This window comes from Dendrobates tinctorius, unplaced genomic scaffold (assembly GCF_039654945.1).
Source record: "Dendrobates tinctorius isolate UK_male_01 unplaced genomic scaffold, ASM3965494v1 ptg000158l, whole genome shotgun sequence".
Lineage (NCBI taxonomy): Eukaryota > Metazoa > Chordata > Amphibia > Anura > Dendrobatidae > Dendrobates > Dendrobates tinctorius.
The window spans coordinates 28,980,212-29,000,404 of NW_027361825.1; the positions used below are offsets into that span (position 1 = coordinate 28,980,212).

Below are 20,193 nucleotides of genomic sequence, written 5' to 3' on the forward strand. Positions count from 1 at the left end.
AATATAATGATAACAGTGGAAACTTCATAACAAGCCCCTGACAAAGACTGTCAATGTGTCACAGTAGTAAGCAGAAGCTTAGCAAAAAAAAAAAGCTACAGCACCAGAACTGTCAATCAAGCCGGAGTGCCTTACCCTCCAGCAGGATTCCTGTGTGAAGGAGGCTGTGAAGTATTTGCTGCTGAAGACACATCTTGACTGGTAGAGATGAGCGAATTTGTTTGGATTTTGGCCCCGAAATCTGACTTTGCCTTATTCGTGCCATATTCGAATGCTATTGGTGCCGAATGTATGTTTGATGATCAGTTCCGAACATATTCGGTAATTTCTACTCCCATTGACTCTATTGAAGTTCGGCTGTGTTCGACAAATATTGCAAAAACAATATTCGATTCCGATTGTATTCTGAACCGAATCCGAACAAATTCGTTCATCTCTAGTCTTGAGAGCAACCCTTTACATATTCACACATTATGGATTAAATGTATTGTTTCCACAGCAAATCCACAAGTTCATCACGTGGATTTTGTTGTGGTTTTTGAGAGTTTCAGTTTTAGAATTACAAGAGTGAAGACCACAATAAATTACAGATCTTAAAATCCATAGAGCAGGTCTATTCGTGGGGAAGAATTTCACAACGTGTGGAAGAGATTTTAGCTACTCTTCTCGCTATACAGCACATACTGTATGTTGTTGAGTCAAGAGCAAAGTTGAGAAAGGTGACATCTGTAATTGATTTAACAGATTTGAACATCTCCTTCCAGGCACCCCCTTTGACCCCACACATCTGCTGACCTTGGCTGTCTCCAATGTTATCTGCTCAGTTGTGTTTGGAGAACGTTTTGACTATGAAGATGCAAAATTTAGGACCCTTCTTACTTTACTAAAAGAAATAACCTTACTTATGTCTTCCACTTGGGGAATTGTAAGTTAATATTTTACGCAACTCCTGGTAAAGTCTTTGGTGAACTTGCCCTACTGTAGAATGGATGGCAAAATTATCACATATTCTATGATTTTCAGCTTCTCAATATCTTTCCCAAGACCCTCAGCTTTATTCCCGGACCCCACCAAAAGATATTTACAAATCTGGAGAAACTAAAAGACTTTATTGCAGAATCTTTGGAAAATCACAAAGTGACACTTGACCCAAACTTTCCTCGGGATTTCATTGACTGCTTCCTAATAAAGATGGAGGAGGTGACGTATTAAAAGGAAACAGTCTCTGAGTTTTCAAAGTATAAACAAAATACACCACCTTTTATCTACAGTGTTACCACATTCCATTGATCGGTTTCTAAGCCCCGAATTCCCACTGCATATGCCAAAAAATACCTTATATACTTCTGGCGTAGGGTGTGGTCCAGTCCGAAGGATGTCTTTTTTTTTTTTTTTTTTTTTTCATTTTTCACGCCTCCTCAGTCAGTGCAACTGGCTTTCTCCTGGTTTCTTTGATGTGGATGATGCATCCTATGTTATCCACACATTACAGTGAATCGTGTACCTGCACAGTTGAAGCACCAGTCTGCGCAGGGACTGTATGCTCTGCCATACTAAGGGCAGGGCAAGGTTCTATGATGTACTTGTGCTGGTACCTATTGACCCAGAAGTAAAGCCATGCCAGCACATGTGCAGTACAGGACTTTGCTCTGTCCTAAGAATAGCAGAGTATAGAGCACCTGTGCTGGCTGGTGCTTCAACTGTGCAGGTGCAAGATTCACAGCGATCTGTGACTGACATAAAATGCATCTGTAAGGGGGTGGCAGGTCCCCTCAGTTGTGCCCTCCTCTCCTTCCATATGACCCCCCCATGCGCTTTATATACATATGTTATATGTTTATTATGGTAATGTGCTTTTGTGATATTATGCTATGTGCCATCATATGATACATCTGTAATGTATGGTGTAATGTGGGGCGTTCCCCTTTAACTACTGTTGGTAGTATGTACATGTTATGTCGATGCTTATGTGTCACTGTTTTAGAGTAGGGACAGGCAACAGTTAATATTATGAGCTGAGCCAGCAGCAGAGCAGAAACAGGAAACAGCTGCTTCGAAGTCAGTGAGCCGGGGTACGTCGACCAGGGCAGACGTGTACTGCAGAAGGGGCACTGCCAGACTCCCGGATGGGAGACATCTGTTTCCCGGACCAAAGACTCCTACAGACTGAAGGACTACAACACAGGCCCCCAGGACTTTGGAAGGACCTTTGCTGAAAGGGTCTCAGGTGCTCAGATTCCAGCGATTGGACTACTGCGAACTTCGGGTGCTACGGCCGTTGTGGGTATGGCCACAGCAAGTGTCAGGGAGAGAGCAGGAAGCCAGTGTTGAAATTGTCTTTTTGTCCATCCTTCATCCTTGTTCAATAAAAGTTATTAATTACCTGGACTGCTGTGACCAAAGGAAGAGAAAGTAACTTCTGGGGAAAAGCTGTGTCGGTCCCACCTATCTATGTACAAGGGACCGGGGGTGCTCGCTGATCGTGTGCTCAGTGGACTCTGTCTTTGTACACTGTGCCTTTAAATAACTCGGCCATAACTACCCCCCATTCACCCTTGTTGTACATCTTCCACATCAACCAAGCTAAGAGGACAACAGCTGCAAGGATTGAGAAGGTGCCGAAAAAAGACGTTCATTGGACCGGACCGCTCCCTTTGTCAGAGGTTTCTCAGATATTTTTTGGCTTATGCAGGTGAAGTTCGGGGCTTAGCTACAAGTCAATAGAGTAATAATAGAGCAGATAAAGATAAATTATTTTAGGAAAACAAATATGCAATACATAGCTCATCATAAAATAAGCCAACCAAACTGTCTATGACAGACACTTACAAATACTCTTTGACTTTGCAGGAGAAGAGCAATCCAAAAACTGAATTCCACTTTGATAATTTATTTGGCACGGTCATCGACCTCTTTTTCGCTGGCACAGAAACAACAAGCACAACACTGAAGAATGGTTTACTCTACCTGCTCAAATATCCAGACGTGGAAAGTAAGTGCTTCCCATTTCTTATCCGAGGGTTGGTAAAACCTAAAGGGGCTGAAAAGGATTATAAAAACATAGTAACTTTCCAACAATAAGAGCGTGGCACACCTGTTCTTTGGTTATATCTTGTTTTGTAGCTCAGCTTGGTTAAAGTGAATGGGACTGATCTGCAATCCCAGACAAAACTGTGGACAAGCATGTTGCTGTTTTTGGAAGAAAAACAGCTACGTTTTTATAATTAGAATAGTCTTTCAAAGGAAATGATCCGCTAATCTGACGCGAGAAGATTTCTTTTATGATGATCGCAGATTACATAAGGAAGAGTTTAGGAAGATTTGCTACTATTGCTCAACCTAAATGTAACACTAGACATGGATGTCGTTATAGGTTTTGTAAGCTTGGTAATCTCTATCTTCATAAAGACGATTTAGGAGTAAACAAGTAGGATTCCCTTTAGGATCTCCTTCCCATCTTTTAGATATAGAGGAGAGTGGCTAAAAAGAGCATCTCTCGTAATGTAGGACCTGTCCTATACTGCTCTACCCATTGATTGGAATGGGCATTGTGTAAGGCCACATTCTGGAAAATTAAACACTGAAAGCTTTCCCAACCATTGGTCCCAGCAGGACAGCACTTCGTGATCAGATTATTTTCATTAGATCCTTCAAAGGTTTCATGCAGACCACCAAAATAATAAGATATGTGCTATCTATTGTTTTGACAAATAACACTCGATGCCATGTTATTCCATGTCCAAGGAAAAAAAAGAATCGCAGCATACCCAAGTTTGAACCTATATTTGGATCACACTCGGCCCTGAAAGTCAATGATTTCCATGGAAAACATTGGACTGCACTCGCATGGCATCTGATCAGTTCAATTTACACGGACTGACAGAATAGAGAGGATGGAGAAATTTTCAACATGAGAAAATCGCAGTATGTTGCATGTGGCTCTGATGATCCAATCATGCGCATCCATTCAAGTCTTTGGGTGCGTATGAAACATTGGACTGCACACGGTTGTCAACAATGGAGAAGATGGAGAAATTAAGTTTTCCGTCTTCTCCGCACATGTGCTGTGATTCTCAAATGCGAGAGTCAGATCACACTCAGATGACACTCAGATCAAAAGCTGACAGAGTTTGATCTGAGTGACATTAGCATTATTATAACGATTCTCTCACATGAGAGAATCTATGGCCATGTGACCCCAGTCTAATGTGGCGCCCCCAGGAGTATGGTCGCCACAGTGGCATTGCCTTCCTCCAGGGAGGGTGATGTCAGGCTTGGAGGCAATGAAGGGTCTCTCTAAGGCTGAGTTCACACGTGGCGTTTTTTTCGCGTTTCCGCGGCGGTTTTAACCGCGCGATTTAGCCGCGAAAACGCGAAAAATAAGCATCCCATGCATTCCTATGGGATTCCGCAATGCTGTGCTAATGCTGCGGTTTTTACCGCGGCGGAATCGCTTCGCGGTAAAAAATGCAGCATGCTCATTAATTTGCGGAATCGCGGCGATCCCGCACCCATAGGAATGCATTGTTCCACTTCCCGCATGTGGCTGTGCACACCATGCGGAAAGTAAGCAGAACAATTGAGGATGAGGAGACTGTCCTCCGGGCTTTGGGTACCATATCCCTGTAAAAAATAGAATTTAAAATAAAAAAATATTGTTATTCTTACCTTCCGGCATCCCGCGCAGCCTTCCCGCCTCTCTCCACGCTCCCGGTCCCAGTAAGCCTTTGCGAAAATGCCCGCGATGGTGTCCGTTCTCGCGGGATCGCGAAGTCTCGCGGTCATTCGTGCGACGTCATCGCGAATTACCGCGAGACATCACGATCCCACGAGAACGGACGTCATCGCGGGCGTTTTCACAAAGGATTACTGGGAACGGATGCGCGGGACGTCGGAAGGTGAGAATAACACTATTTTTTATTTTTTTTACATTCTATCTTTTACTACTGATGCTGCATAGGCGGCCTCAGTTGTAAAAAGTTGGTCACACTCGTCAAACACTATGTTTGACGAGTGTGACCAACTTGTCAATCAGTTCTCCAAGCGATGCTACAGATCGCTTGGAAAACGCTAGCAGTTTGCAAGCTAATTACGCTTGCAAAATGCTAGTTTATCCGCAGGAAAATCGTGGGAATTTAAAATGCGATTTTCCCGCGGAATGGAATTCCGGAATTCTCGCAGTAATTTCCACGAGAGATCCGGTACGTGTGCACATAGTCTTACAGTTAATCATGTCATGCAACACAGTTCCCACTCCAGGCCAGCAGAGGGAGCTGTTATGATGAGTCACCGAAGGAGGAAAAAACAAAATACCAGCTAAGTCCAGAAAAACCAGAGAGGTTGGCAGCTATCGGATTGCAGACCCCTGGACCTATCCACAACAACTAGCAGTAGCCGTGGGGGGTTCCTACGGTGCCCTAGACCCCTCGATCACAGCCGGAGAACTACATAGCCTAAAGACAGAAAGGGGAAAAACTAAACTGCCCCAGAGCAGACCCCGAAGCAATAGGCAGCCCCCAACATATAATGACGGTGAAGCAAGATGAAAACACTAACACAGATAGAAAGATAGGTTGAGCAAATGATGGGGCCCAAGCTAATTACATAGGACAGGATAGGAAAGCTGCTGTCTGCCATCCGCAAAAACCCTATCAAAATGAGCCAACCGACTGATAGGAAAAACAGGCCCTGAAGTCGCTAGGCTTCAAAAGACTATATCAGCACTCAGGTACATTCTGAAGACAGAGCAAAAGATCAACAGATCAGAGACAAAAATGGAATTCAGCTCACCCCTGGCCGGGGATGGCAGAACTCCCAAAAAACAAGGCAAAACAAAAACAGAACTGAAGAGTACAAAGCAGAGCAGAAAAACTTAGCTTTGAGATGCAGGAATCAGATTGGTCTCCAAGAATCCAGCAGGAAAATCACCAGCCAGGAAGAAGGGCGTCGGCAGCCTTATATCCAGTCCTCAATTCCAGCCACCCAGTTATCATCTAGCTGCCCAGGTGTTTGATAATCAGCCTCACTACCTTCCTTCACCAGAGGAGGGAGTTCATCAGACCTCAATGGTGAAGGGAAAAATGAACTCACAACAGGGAGCTCTGAACCAGAATTGGGGGAGGAGTGCTCTCTGAGGGCCGGGAAGGGAAATGAGGAGTTAGTGTGAGGAGGGCCACGTGTGTGGACGTGTGGAGAGAAGCTGGAGGTAGAGCTGAGAATAGAGAGAGCTCCCTCCCAGTGATAGCACATGATCTGGAGCATGGTCTCCACGGGTGTATGGTTACTGAAGGTCCTGCAACAGAAACCAGAGGAATAGGAAGCTGTAAATGCTCTATTCCCACCTAAGACTCTGAGGCACAACAGCGACGGGTGAGCCTAGAGAGACAGATGGCTACAGCTGTCTGCCATACGAGGTAGTTCTAAGAGAAGATAAGAAGGAGGAACTTCAGTGTAACAAAGTACTGCATGTACCTCAAGCCAGCGCTAGGAAGGAGACTACACAAAACATCTGATAGAGAGATCCCCGAGTTGCTTCCAGGCTAGCCTGCTCCTGTGCCATCTGTAACCAGGACCCTGGACTGCGTTTACCAAGTAAAGGTAAAGAAACTGCACCCTGTTGTGTCCTTGCCTCCTTCCTGCGGCATCCTCAGCACTGCTACATCTCTGTGCCAAACACTGCACCCTCTTCCTAAACCTTTATCTACACTGCCCTGGGACCTACAGCCCTGCCTGTGGAGGGCTACACCATCATTGCTGCATCCCACCATCTGTCCCAGAAGATCTGGCTGCAGCGTCGGCTTAACACCTCCATTGCCGAACACCACAGGTGGCATCACGAATCACTTATAAACTTTATTCCCAATTCAACCCCTTTTACATGGGCGCCCAGGGCCATGGACCGGGTCACCGCTGCTGTGACAATCCCCGCTGAGAGACCGGCCCAGTACCGAGTACTAGTGTTGAGCATTCCGATACCGCAAGTATCGGGTATCGGCCGATACTTGCTGTATCGGAATTCCGATACCGACTTCCGATATTTTTTCAATATCGGAATTCGGCATCGGAATCGGAAGTTCAGTTGATTGACGGCCTGACGTCATCATGATGCGCGGTGTGTGCGCATCATGATGCGCCGTCATTTCGGGCCTTCCGGGGGTCTCTGCCGGCCTGCCGGGGGGCTGTGTGGACTGCCCGGGGTCTGTACCGGCCTGCCGGGGGGCTGTGCCGGCCTGCCGGTGGTCTGTGCACCCTGTGGGGGTCTGTACCGGCCTGCCGGGGGGCTGTGCCGGCCTGCCGGGGGGCTGTGCCGGCCTGCCGGGGGGCTGTGCTGATGTCCGGGGGTCTGTGCAAGCATCGTCCGATGGGACTACAAGTCCCATCTGGCGATGCCTGCTACCATGACAGTGATTGACACATTAGCCAATGATGGGACAGTAGTAGTCCCATCATCCGGCTAATGTGTTAAATGTTAAAAAAAAAAAAAAAAAAAAAAATACTACATACATACTACATGCATGCTACATACATACTACATGCTACATACATGCTACATACATACTACATACATACTACATACATACTACATACATGCTACATACATGCTACATGCATGCTACATACATACTACATATATACAACATACATGCTACATACATACTGCATGCTACATACATACTACATACATACTACATACATACTACATACATACATACTACATACATACTACATACATACTACATACATACTACATACATACTACATACATACTACATATATACTACATGCATGCTACATACATACTACATACATACTACATACATACTGCATGCTACATACATACTACATGCTACATACATACCACATACATACTACATACATACTACATACTACATATATACTACATGCATGCTACATACATACTACATGCTACATACATACCACATATATACTACATACATACAATACATACTACATACATACTACATGCTACATACATACTACATATATACTACATGCATGCTACATACATACTACATGCTACATACATACCACATACATACTACATACATACTACATGCTACATACATACTACATGCTACATACATACTACATATATACTACATGCATGCTACATACATACTACATATATACTACATGCATGCTACATACATACTACATGCTACATGCATGCTACATACATACTACATACATACTACATGCTACATACATACCACATATATACTACATACATACAATACATTCATACAATACATACATAGACATACAGTACATATAACATAGAGTAACATACTTACCAATACTTGTCACATTGTTCCCCGAAGCCATTGTCGTCTACGGAATAAATATTAACATAACAAACCACAAAAATACTCACCCACGATCCGAAGCAGTCCACGAGTGTGTCCCACGATGATCTTGGGTAGAGAACTGCAGCATCAGATGATGCTGCCGTTCTCTACGGGCTGCAGGAATCCAATGACGGAAGGTAGGTATCCTTCCGCACTGTATTCCTCCGCCACTTAAAAAAAAAAAAAGTCCCTAGTCTCACTTTATGCCATTGCTGCGTGGGAATTTCCCACACAGCAATGGCATAAAGTGAGACTAGGGACTTTTTTTTTTTTTAAGTGGCGGAGGAATACAGTGCGGAAGGATACCTACCTTCCGTCATTGGATTCCTGCAGCCCGTAGAGAACGGCAGCAACAGCTGATGCTGCAGTTCTCTACCCAAGATCGTCGTGGGACACACTCGTGGACTGCTTCGGATCGTGGGTGAGTATTTTTGTGGTTTGTTATGTTAATATTTATCCCGGAAAAGACAATGGCTTCGGGGAACAATGTGACAAGTATTGGTAAGTATGTTACTCTATGTTATATGTACTGTATGTCTATGTATGTATTGTATGAATGTATTGTATGTATGTAGTATATATGTGGTATGTATGTAGCATGTAGTATGTATGTAGTATGTATGTAGCATGCATGTAGCATGCAGTATGTATGTAGCATGCATGTAGCATGCAGTATGTATGTAGCATGCATGTAGTATATATGTAGTATGTATGTAGCATGCATGTAGTATATATGTAGCATGTATGTGGTATGTATGTAGCATGTAGTATGCATGTAGTATGTATGTAGCATGCAGTATGTATGTAGCATGCATGTAGTATATATGTAGCATGTATGTGGTATGTAGTATGAATGTAGCATGTATGTAGTATGCATGTTGTATGTATGTAGCATGTAATTTTTTTTTTTTTTTTTTTTCTATACATTTAACACATTAGCCGGATGATGGGACTACTACTGTCCCATCATTGGCTAATGTGTCAATCACTGTCATGGTAGCAGGCATCGCCCGATGGGACTTGTAGTCCCATCGGACGATGCCTGCACAGCCCCCCGGCAGGCCGGCACAGCCCCCCGGCAGGCCGGCACAGCCCCCCGGAGCCTGCACAGACCACCGGCAGGCCGGCACAGACCACCGGAGCCTGCACAGACCCCCTGGCAGGCCGGCACAGCCCCCCGAAAGGCCCGTACAGACCCCAGAGAGGCTGTACAAGGGCAGGAAAGGGTTTTTCTTATTCCGATACCGGAAGTCCCATAGACTTGAATGGGACTTCCGGTATCGGAATCGGCGATACCGATACTTTTTTTAAAGATCGGCCGATACCATCCGATACGATACTTTGAAGTATCGGACGGTATCGCTCAACTCTACCGAGTACCCTACAGCCCTGGGAGGGCGACCCACTAACATGTACAAATTGTCCAAAGCTGAGATTTTATCAAGCACATATTTATAAAAGTGTTTAGCGAAATCATAAAATGGCCCCTTTATCACCTACAGTTCCATGGTTTAGGATACAGTATATGCCGATGCAATCCTCCCATATCATTGCAAAAGACAATTATTTTAGTCAAAATGTAATATGACCTCCACTTATGGTATAGAAAAACTGCATGGATTTTGTAACAATGCTTTTTTTCAGACTCTTGAATGATACGACTATTCTCAGAGAAAATATGGAATCCAAGTAATTATCGTCTCCAAATGTCCTAGTGGGCAATAATTCCTTCCAATAAACAGGAATTGTTTAATATGTGTTGACTTCAGCACAATGGAGCACTGAATCCTGTGTTGGTTAATCCAGGAAATGGCAGTTCCTGGTGGAACCAAACTAGAGCCATGTTGATGTGGACAACCCAAGATGACCACCTTTCTATGCACACAAAGCCATTTCTATACAATAAAATTCTGTGTGTCTTCACAATAATGCATATAATATAGCAATAAAAGGTAATGGATAGAGTTGAGCGACTTTTGGTTTTTTAGGGTCGAGTTTCGTTTCGTGAAACCCGACTTTTCCAAAAGTCGGGTCGAGCAAGATCGTCCGATTATAGGGAAAAGTCGGGGTCGTCCCGAAACACGAAACCCAATGTAAGTCAATGGGGAATAAAAGTCGGCAGTGAGAGGAGGACAGGAAACACACCTACAGTGCTCATTTGAATGCCAAAAGCATCAATTCTTCTTAGTTAAGCTTGTCAACCTTAATTAACTTCATAATACAAGTTACGCACTGAAAAATGGGGGTTATTTGGCTAAAGTTGTGGGGGGGAGGGCTGGCTGCAGGTTTTCATGTGCCCTGGGCGAAAGAGCGCCCCTTTAACACATACCACAACTCATCATGCTCCGATACGGCAGAGAAATAGCGGTATAGTACAATGAAAAATACTTCACTTTTTACATCTCATGACGAGGCCCATCTATTTCTCCATACAGAATCATTGGTCCCATATAATGTTTGAAACAGTATATGATGAGCTCCACATAATGCTACAGTATATGTTGGTCCCCATGGATGAAGCTCCACTGTCTTATGGGCCCAAATAATGCTCCAAACATAATGGGCCCCATTTCTAATGCTCTAGTGTATAATGGGCCCTGTAAATGCTGCTCCAGTGTCTGATGTCCACCTTTGGAATGTTCCAGTGTATGGTGGGCCCCATCTATCATTCTCCAGAGTATAGTGCTCCCCAAAAATTGCTGTCCCAACATTGAAAACAATCAAATAAGTCTCCTCGCTAGGGAATCCCTGTACTTGTCTGGACTCCTCGTCGTCCCCATCTTCCATCTCACTGCACAGTATTTCAACTTTGCAAGTGCTGTGATCCTGAGCAAGCAGGGGGGGCCCACTCGTTGGCGACGGCACTGGCACAGGGCCCCTGATAGTACGGTGGTGTGTCTGATGGCGGGTGGGCCGAACCTGCACTTTCATCTGCAGCTTCCTCTTTGTCACCGTGTAAGATGGAACTGTATATGGGAAGGGTAACCTGAGTTTCATCAGGGTCAGATTCAGGTCGTGTGGCGTGCGAGGGGAATGTAGTGGTCTGGGTCAATGTACCAGCAGATTCATCGAGCAGTGGCTGGGCATCAGTGCACTTGTGTCGCCCCCAGGAGTACGGTCGCCACAGTGGCATTACCTTCTTCCTAGGGAGTGTGATGTCATGCTTGGGAGCAAGGAACGATCTCTCTAGCAGGTTAACTGATTGGGCGGCGTTATTCCCACGAGTCATGACCCTCCAAACAGCGTTCATGAATGCAAAGTGTTTGTTTTACGTGGGCAGTATGGTTGCAAACCTGAACCTTAAAGGAATGTCCAGAAGGGCACCACCAGGAGTGGAGCCTACGGTTAAATTCGACTCCACCTGGGAAACCTCAACCATGCCAGCTACAGAACAGATGCACACATTGCAAGCTTAATTCCGTTAACGAACGAGACTCCGTCATGCCCCGCGGTCCGAGTCCGGCTTACTAGAGGGACACGTGAGGCTCTGGCACATGAGATTGGCCAATAACTGGTGTGTCATGCCCTTACATGTCCGTGGCTGCATGTGCGCTACACTGAAAAGGCCAGCGTTTGTCGCTTATAGGTGCAGATAACCCGCTGAACAACGTTAGTGATGGGGATCACTGATTACAATTATTACCTGCGAACAATGATTTCCCAGTAAGTGCAGGTCAACCGCAGTTCCGGAATTAGGCCTAACCGTCATTCCTGAAAAAATGAAAAACTTACGTGTGCAAACCACAGGTGCTGTAGCTTGCTTAACAGCTCGCCAGCCGTTCTCACGCCCAGTATGGATTACACGTGATTGCACAAAGGTGAGAAAGGGTACCGTATCCCCAGATAACATGTATGGATAGCGTACACATTCAAAATATATGTCTATACATCAGGAGGCAGGCTCAGATGGTGTTAGGCCCAGTATGGATTGCACGTGATTGCACAAAGGTTAGAAAGGGTACCGTATCCCCAGATAACATGTATGGATAGCGTACACATTCAAAATATATGTCTATTCATCAGGAGGCAGGCTCAGACGGTGTTAGGCCCAGTATGGATTGCACGTGATTGCACAAAGGTTAGAAAGGGTACCGTATCCCCAGATAACATGTATGGATAGCGTACACATTCAAAATATATGTCTATACATCAGGAGGCAGGCTCAGACGGTGTTAGGCCCAGTATGGATTGCAAGTGATTGCACAAAGGTTAGAAAGGGTACCGTTTCCCCGGATAACATGTATGGATAGCGTACACATTCAAAATATATGTCTATACATCAGGAGACAGGCTCAGACGGTGTCAGGCACAGTATGGATTTGACGGCCCAGACTACACAGCGGAGGAGCAGGGAGAGGTAAAGATTGCAAATGCTGGGGCCCTGCCCAAGCAAGGGGGGCCCACTCGTGGGCGTCAGTACTGGCACTGGGCCCCTCATAGTACGGCGGTGTGTCTGACGGCGGGTGTGCACCACCACCGTCAGAGACACTTGATTGCACTATGAAGGACCCTGTGCCAGTGCCCGCGCCCAAGAGTCGGCCTACCCACCTGTCCAGGGCAACGGCACTCGCATGGTGTCGTGCGCTAGGTGGTGACCCCGGCCATGGGGGGGGAGGCAGCACAGTTAGGGAGTTTTAGAAAGTGGCATATGTTGATGTTGGACATTCAGCTGATGCAAAAGGTGAAATAGGTCAAGTCCCAGGAAGAGGTGGACCAAAGCAAGCCATTTTTCTGTCACCCTATGTGTCATCAGGGGAAGGTGGGACAAAATCCTTGGAAACCCATGCGTGGTTCATTTTAATGAAGGTTAGATCATCCACATTTTGGGTTGACAGACGGGTCCTTTTTTCTGTCAGGATTGATCCAGCTGCACTGAAGACTCTTTCCGATAGCACACTTGCAGCTGGGCAAGCGAGCTCCTGTAAGGCATATTGTGCCAATTCAGGCCAGGTGTCCAGTTTAGCGGCCCAATAGTCAAAGGGGAATGACCTGTGTGGGAGAACATCGATATGGGAGGAAAAGTAGTTTGTAACCATAGTTGACAACTGCTGTCTCCTGTCACTTTCCATCGATGCAGTATTACCAGTTGTGTGAGCGGTACTTGAAAAATCAGTCCACAACATTGTCATGAAACCCCTGTCTCCAACGCCACTTCTGCTGTGTGCACCACGAACACCTCTGCCAAGCTGCCCCCGGCCCGTACGGCTCGTGTGAGAACCATCACCGCTGCTGTGTGCTGGGAATGCCTCAAGCAACCGATTTACCAGAGTTACTTGTTTATTAGCCAATATTAGGTCAAGGTTCTCCTGTGGCATGATGTTTTGTAATTTGCCTTTATAGCGTGGATCCAGGATGCTGGCCAACCAGTAGTCGTCATCGTTCATCATTTTGGCAATGCGGGGGTCCCTTTTTAGGATCTGCAAGGCATAATCTGACATGTGGGCCAATGTTTCCGGTGTCAATGATGCACTGCGAGTGCTGGTTGGAGGAGCACTTTCTGGCAAATCCACATCCCTCCAGTCACGCACAAACCCTGTACCAGACCTTGCCACGCCAACATTTTCACTTGCCCCACGAGATGCATCCTCCTCCCCTAAGTAATCATCCCCATCATCATCCTCCTCCTCCTCTTCTTCCTCCACCTCGTCCAGGAGAGGTCCCTGAGCAGACAATGGCTGAATGTCATCAAGGATTCCCTCCTCCTCTTCCTCCTCATCAACATTGGCTGCAGAAGCCTGCTCCTTAAGGTGCGTCAAAGTTTGCATGAGCAGACGCATAAGTGGGATGCTCATGCTTAGGATGGCGTCGTCTGCACTTACCAGCCATGTGCATTCCTCAAAACACTGAAGGACTTTACAGAGGTCTTTCAGCTTCGACCACTGCACACCGGTCAACTCCATGTCTGCTCTCAAAGTGCCTGGCCGTGTATCCTCCCACAAATGCATTATGGCCTGCCTCTGCTCGCACAGCCGCTCCACCATGTGCAGGGTGGAGTTCCACCTTGTTGCAATGTCGATAATGAGGCGGTGGTTGGGAAGGTGGAGCAATCGCTGCAGCTTCTGCATACGAACGGAGTGTACAGGCGACCGGCGGATGTGCGCGCACAGTCTTCGCACCTTCTGGAGCAGGGCTGTTAACTCCGGATAATTTTTGAGGAAGCACTGCACCACCAGGTTCAAGGTGTGAGCCAAGCAAGGTATGTGGCTGAGTTTTGAAAGGGCTATGGCTGCCACAAAATTACACCCGTTATCACTAACTACCTTGCCTGCCTCAAGATGTACACTGCCCAGCCATGACTCAGTTTATCGCTTCAAGTACTCGGCCAGCACCTCGGCGGTGTGTCTGTCGCCCAAACACATCATCTGCAACACTGCCTGCTGACGCTTTCCACTAGCTGCTCGATAGGGGGACACCTCGTGTGCAACAGTGGCAGCTGCAGATGGAGTGCTCGTACGACTGCGCTCTGTGGGCGAGCTTTCGCTTCTGGAGGAGGAGGAGGAGGAGGGTCGAACGCCTACAGCCAACTGTTTCCTATACCGTGGGCTAGGCAGCACTGTCCCACCAACGCTGTCCCCTGTGGACCCTGAATCCACCACATTAACCCAGTGTGCAGTGATGGACACGTAACGGCCCTGGCCATGCCGACTGGACCATGCATCAGTTGTGAGGTGCACCTTTCCGCTCACTGACTGCTTGAGTGCATGGACAATGCGGTCTTTCACATGATGGTAGAGGGCTGGGATGGCTTTGCGAGAGAAGAAGTGGCGACTGGGTAGGTCATAGCGTGGTACTGCATAGGCCATGAGTTCGCGGAAAGCTGCGCTTTCCACCAACCGAAAGGACATCATCTCAAACGAGATTAGTTTGGCAATGTGGGCGTTCAAACCCAGTGTACGCGGATGAGAGACTGAGTACTTTCTTGACCTACTCATAGTGTCTGGGAGGGTGAGCTGGACTTGAGAGCTGCATATGGTGGAAGTAGCGGTGGACAGGGCGGACTGAGAGAGGGTTGATGATGGTGATGGAGTTGGTGTTCTTTCTGATGGCCTAGAATCAGTCTTTCGTTGATATAACAGTGGGATTCCCTGACTGCTGTGGCCTTGCAACGACACCTCAACATTTGCTGCTGTGCTAACCGGTGGGCTTACAGTGGGGGAAACAATGTAGCGTTGCTGACTACCTTCGTTGTGATCAGTTGCACATGTGGCACTTGAGGTTTGGTGTTGTGTCCACGCTTGCAAGTGCATGCTGGTTAAATGTCTAAGCATGCAACTGGTATTCAAATTTTTCAGATTTTTCCCTCGGCTAAAGGTCTTTGCGCACTTCTTACAGATAACCTTGGCCTGATCATGAGGATTTTGTTCAAAAAAGTGCCACACTGCACTCTTCCTACTTTGGCAGACATTTTGCGGCCTAGCACACTGTGATCTTTTGACCCTCTGGACAAGCTGTCCAGCAACTCTTTTGATGTTTGGAACCTGTCTTTGGAGTGCTCCGGGCCTGCCAGATAACAGCTGTTGCGATGTCGATGTCTGCTGTGGATGCTCCTCATCTGAGCTATTGGAAGCAGCACCCTCTTCCCCCAATGGATGCCAATCTGGGTCAACAACTGGGTCATCCATCACCTCCTCTTCTATGTCATGTGCACCTTCCTCTGTGTCACCGTGTATGGTGGTATAGTGTGCGGGAAGGGGCACCTGAGTCTCATCAGGGTCAGAATCTGGCTCTGTACACTGCGAGGACAATGTAGTGCTCTGAGTGAATGTAGCAGCAGAATCATCCATCAGCGGCTGTGCATCAGTGCACTCCATGTCAGATTCATCTTGGCCTGGGTAATTCACCATTTCACTTGATAATCCAGGCATGGTATGTGAAAACAGCTCCATGGAGTAATCAGTAGTATGGCCTGCGTCATCCTTCAATCTTGGTTGGGGTGAAGGACACAAGGAAAGGTGTGGTTCATGAACATGAGCCTCCAATGACGACTCGGTGCTTTTACTTTTTACAACTAAAGAAGAGGAGGCGATAGAGCTGGAGGCTGAGTCAGCAATGTAAGACAAAACTTTTTCCTGATGCTCTGGCTTTAAAAGCGGTTTGCCAACTCCTAGAAAACTAAGCATTCGATGCCTTATGTAGCCAGACGATGACGCAGGCTCAACACCTCCTGCATTCAGTCCTATTTTGCTCTTGCCACTACCATCAGATCCACCACCAACACACTGTCACGTCGCAGCCAGACTCAGGGCCTGCTGTTCCGGCGTCGGCCACTAGGAGGCGCCGGACGTCACTGCCAGACTCAGGGCCTGCAGTTCCGGTCTCGGCCACTCGGGGGCGCCGGACCGTCACATCGCCGTCGGACTCGGGGACGGCTATTCCTGCCTCAGCCACTGGGAGGCGCCGTGGTTCGCTCCAGGGTGAGGGTGGTGGCAGAGAGGGGGCTCCTGCACAGGCATCTGGTGGGCGCAGGCTCCGCCCCTCTGTCAGTCATGTAGGGCTTACTGCATGTCCATCTGGCCTGGTCCGGGGGCGGTCCTGGTTACATCATCAGGCCGGGAACCTGTGAGGGAGGACCTGATCCCTCAAATACCTGGGGACTGGTCTTGCAAGCCGCCGGATATATTCTTGGTTCCCCTGCGTGTTACTGTGTGAATTGCTATAGTGTATACTCTGACCTCAGCCTGGATTCTTGACCATTCTATTGCCTGCCGTTTTTGTACCTCCGCCTCTCTTCCGACTTTTTGATGCTGACCTTTGCTTGGATTCCTGACTCTCCTTCTGCCTGCTGATTCTGTACCTCGCTGCCCTCCTGGTTTTACTGACCCTGGCCTGGACTTTTGACTCTCCCTCTGTCTGCTGATTTTGTGCCTCTGCGGCGCCCTGGTCTCAGACTCCTGCATCCTGACCTTGATTACGGGTTTTAGTTTTGACCCCTTGGTGGCCGTCCTGCTCTGGTCCACTGCTAATCTAGACAGCTACCTCCTGGGCCTTGCTACAATTCCAGATCCCTGTATAGGGGTTAAGGGTCTCGGGGTTACTCGGGGTGCTGTCCCCACTGCAGCCCAGATTCGCAGACGGCCGTCACATTATATCCGGCCCAAAAAAGAACTGCTTTTTGTGTATATTTCCATCATATATAAAAGCAGTCTCCTGATTTTTTGTTTTCCCCTGAGCTGATTACCTGGCCTACACCTGCTCCAGAGCACAGCCTGAAGGAATACTCCCATCTCTCTATACCATCATGCTGCAGCCTGGAGGCTTCAAGGGAAATGCTGAGCGTCAGAAATCCACATTCCTGGGACGTCTGCCTCTGGGCAGCTCTCGTCGTGCTGTCCCAGAGGCTCAGGTATTGCCCGCAAATGCGGCTAAACTTTTGTTACCCGTTTCTCTCTTATTTTCAAAGAAATCTTTGTGTGTGAAGGCCTATGTGGATTGTGGTTCCGCAGGCAACTTCATAGATTTTTTGCTTGCTAGGAAACTTGGTGTACCTCTTTTAAGGCTTAATGCTCCTATTCAAACCACGGCGATTAATGGTACATCCATTATCCAGGGTGGAGTGGAATTTGTTACTACAGAGATTGTTATGTCAGTGGGGGCATTACACACAGAACATATGTCATTTTTTGTTATTTCCAATTTATCACATGCAGTTGTGTTGGGTATGCCATGGTTGCGCCAGCATAATCCTATTATTGACTGGCACCAAGGGGATATCGTGCGCTGGAGTCCACAGTGTCAGAATCACTGTATGTCGCTGTCAGTGAACCAAATTAAAATTAAAACACCCTTTATACCTTACGCATTAAGGGACTATGAGGACGTCTTTTCCATAGTGGAGTCTGAGAAATTACCGCCTCATAGAGAGTATGACTGTCCTATAGACTTGGTTCCAAGTGCTCGTCTCCCTAAGGGGAGAATATTTAACCTCTCTGGTCCTGAGCGTGTAGCCATGAAGGACTACATAGCGGACAGCTTGCAAAAAGGTTTTATTAGACCCTCCACTTCACCTGTAGGGGCTGGGTTTTTCTTTGTAGAAAAAAAAGATGGTGGACTCAGACCGTGTATTGATTATCGTGAGCTGAACGCGATTACTGTGAAAAATCAGTATCCGCTTCCACTCATCCCTGATCTGTTTAATCAGCTACTAGGAGCCCGTTGGTTCACTAAGCTTGATCTGCGGGGGGCTTACAATCTGGTTCGCATAAGAAATGGGGATGAGTGGAAAACAGCCTTTAACACACCTCTTGGTCATTTTGGGTACCTTGTGATGCCGTTTGGATTGAGTAACGCGCCCGCCGTGTTCCAACACTTTGTGAATGATATATTCAGGGATATTTGTGGGGTATATGTAGTGGTTTATTTGGATGACATCCTGATTTACTCCGCTGATGTTCTTACACACGTGCAACATGTCCGTGCTGTACTCCAGAGACTTAGAGAACATTCTCTATACGCCAAGTTGGAGAAATGTGTTTTTATGGCTGAGGAGGTACAATTTTTGGGGTACATGATTTCTGCTAAGGGGTTTCGCATGGATCCTGCCAAGATCCGACCCATTAGAGAATGGGTACAACCTAAAACTCTAAAAGCGCTGCAGCGATTCTTGGGATTTACTAATTACTACCGTAAATTCATCAAAGGCTTCTCTGAGATCGCCAAACCGCTCACGGATCTGACCCGGAAGGGGGCTGACGTGGTTAATTGGAAGCCAGAGGCACTTCAGGCATTTTCTGTTTTAAAGGAGTGTTTTTCTGCCAACCCAATATTAATTCAGCCTGATCTAGATCGCCCCTTTGTGGTAGAGGTTGATGCCTCTGAGGTTGGGGTAGGTGCAGTGCTTTCCCAAGGCACTGCCTCTCTCACTCAACTCCGCCCATGTGCCTTCTTTTCCCGAAAATTCTCCCCTACTGAGAAAAATTATGATATAGGGAATCGGGAATTGTTGGCCATAAAGTGGGCCTTCGAAGAATGGCGCCACTTTCTCGAAGGTGCTAAACACAAGGTTACCGTGATCACAGATCACAAGAACCTGACCTACTTGGAGTCTGCTAAAAGACTGAATCCTAGGCAGGCCAGGTGGGCCTTATTTTTCTCAAGGTTTAACTTTGTGATCACGTTTCGTCCAGGGACGAAAAATGTAAGGGCTGACGCCCTCTCTCGAAGTTTCTGCCCCTCACAGGCTGAGGACTCGGAACCAGTCCCAATACTGGCCAATGGGATAGTCATGTCGGCCGTGTCTCTGGACCTTCTGGAGGAGATCCGTAGATCCTCAGAACAAGTCCCGGACACGACGCCCCCCCAGAAATTGTTCGTTCCGGCCCCGTTGCGTCTACAAGTTATGAAAGAGTCGCATGACTCTGTCCTGGCAGGCCATCCTGGTGTTAATAATACAGCCAGACTAGTGACCAGGAATTTTTGGTGGCCGACGGTGGTTAAGGACTGCAAGGATTACGTACTGGCTTGCGAAACTTGTGCTCATGCTAAGTCCCCCCATAATCGGCCTGCCGGCTGGCTCCAGTCCTTGCCTGCCCCAGAGAGTCCATGGACCCACATCTCCATGGACTTCATTACTGACCTGGCACCCTCAGAAGGGAAGACATGCATCTGGGTGGTGGTAGACAGGTTCAGTAAGCAGTGCCATTTTGTTCCCCTGTCTGGACTACCTAATGCAGAAACGCTGAGTAAATTGTTCGTTATTCATGTAATACGACTGCATGGCGCCCCGGTGAATATCGTGTCCGACCGAGGAACCCAGTTCGTTTCTAAATTCTGGAGGGTGTTCTGCAAACGGATTGGCGTTGAATTATCCTTCTCCTCCGCTTACCAC

General features: G+C 47.2%; 1 protein-coding gene across 9 annotated transcripts in view; it reads left to right on the plus strand.

Moving 5' to 3' along the window:
• The window catches only part of LOC141052026 (cytochrome P450 2G1-like), a 42,151-nt gene that overhangs the window by 15,485 nt on the left and 6,473 nt on the right, over positions 1 to 20,193 (plus strand). For all 9 annotated transcript variants that reach the window (XM_073549203.1, XM_073549200.1, XM_073549202.1 and 6 more), the window contains 3 exons: positions 765 to 925; positions 1,024 to 1,200; positions 2,851 to 2,992. In XM_073549203.1, the coding sequence (XP_073405304.1) occupies positions 765 to 925; positions 1,024 to 1,200; positions 2,851 to 2,992 (480 nt within the window). The remainder of the gene's footprint in view (positions 1 to 764; positions 926 to 1,023; positions 1,201 to 2,850; positions 2,993 to 20,193) is intronic.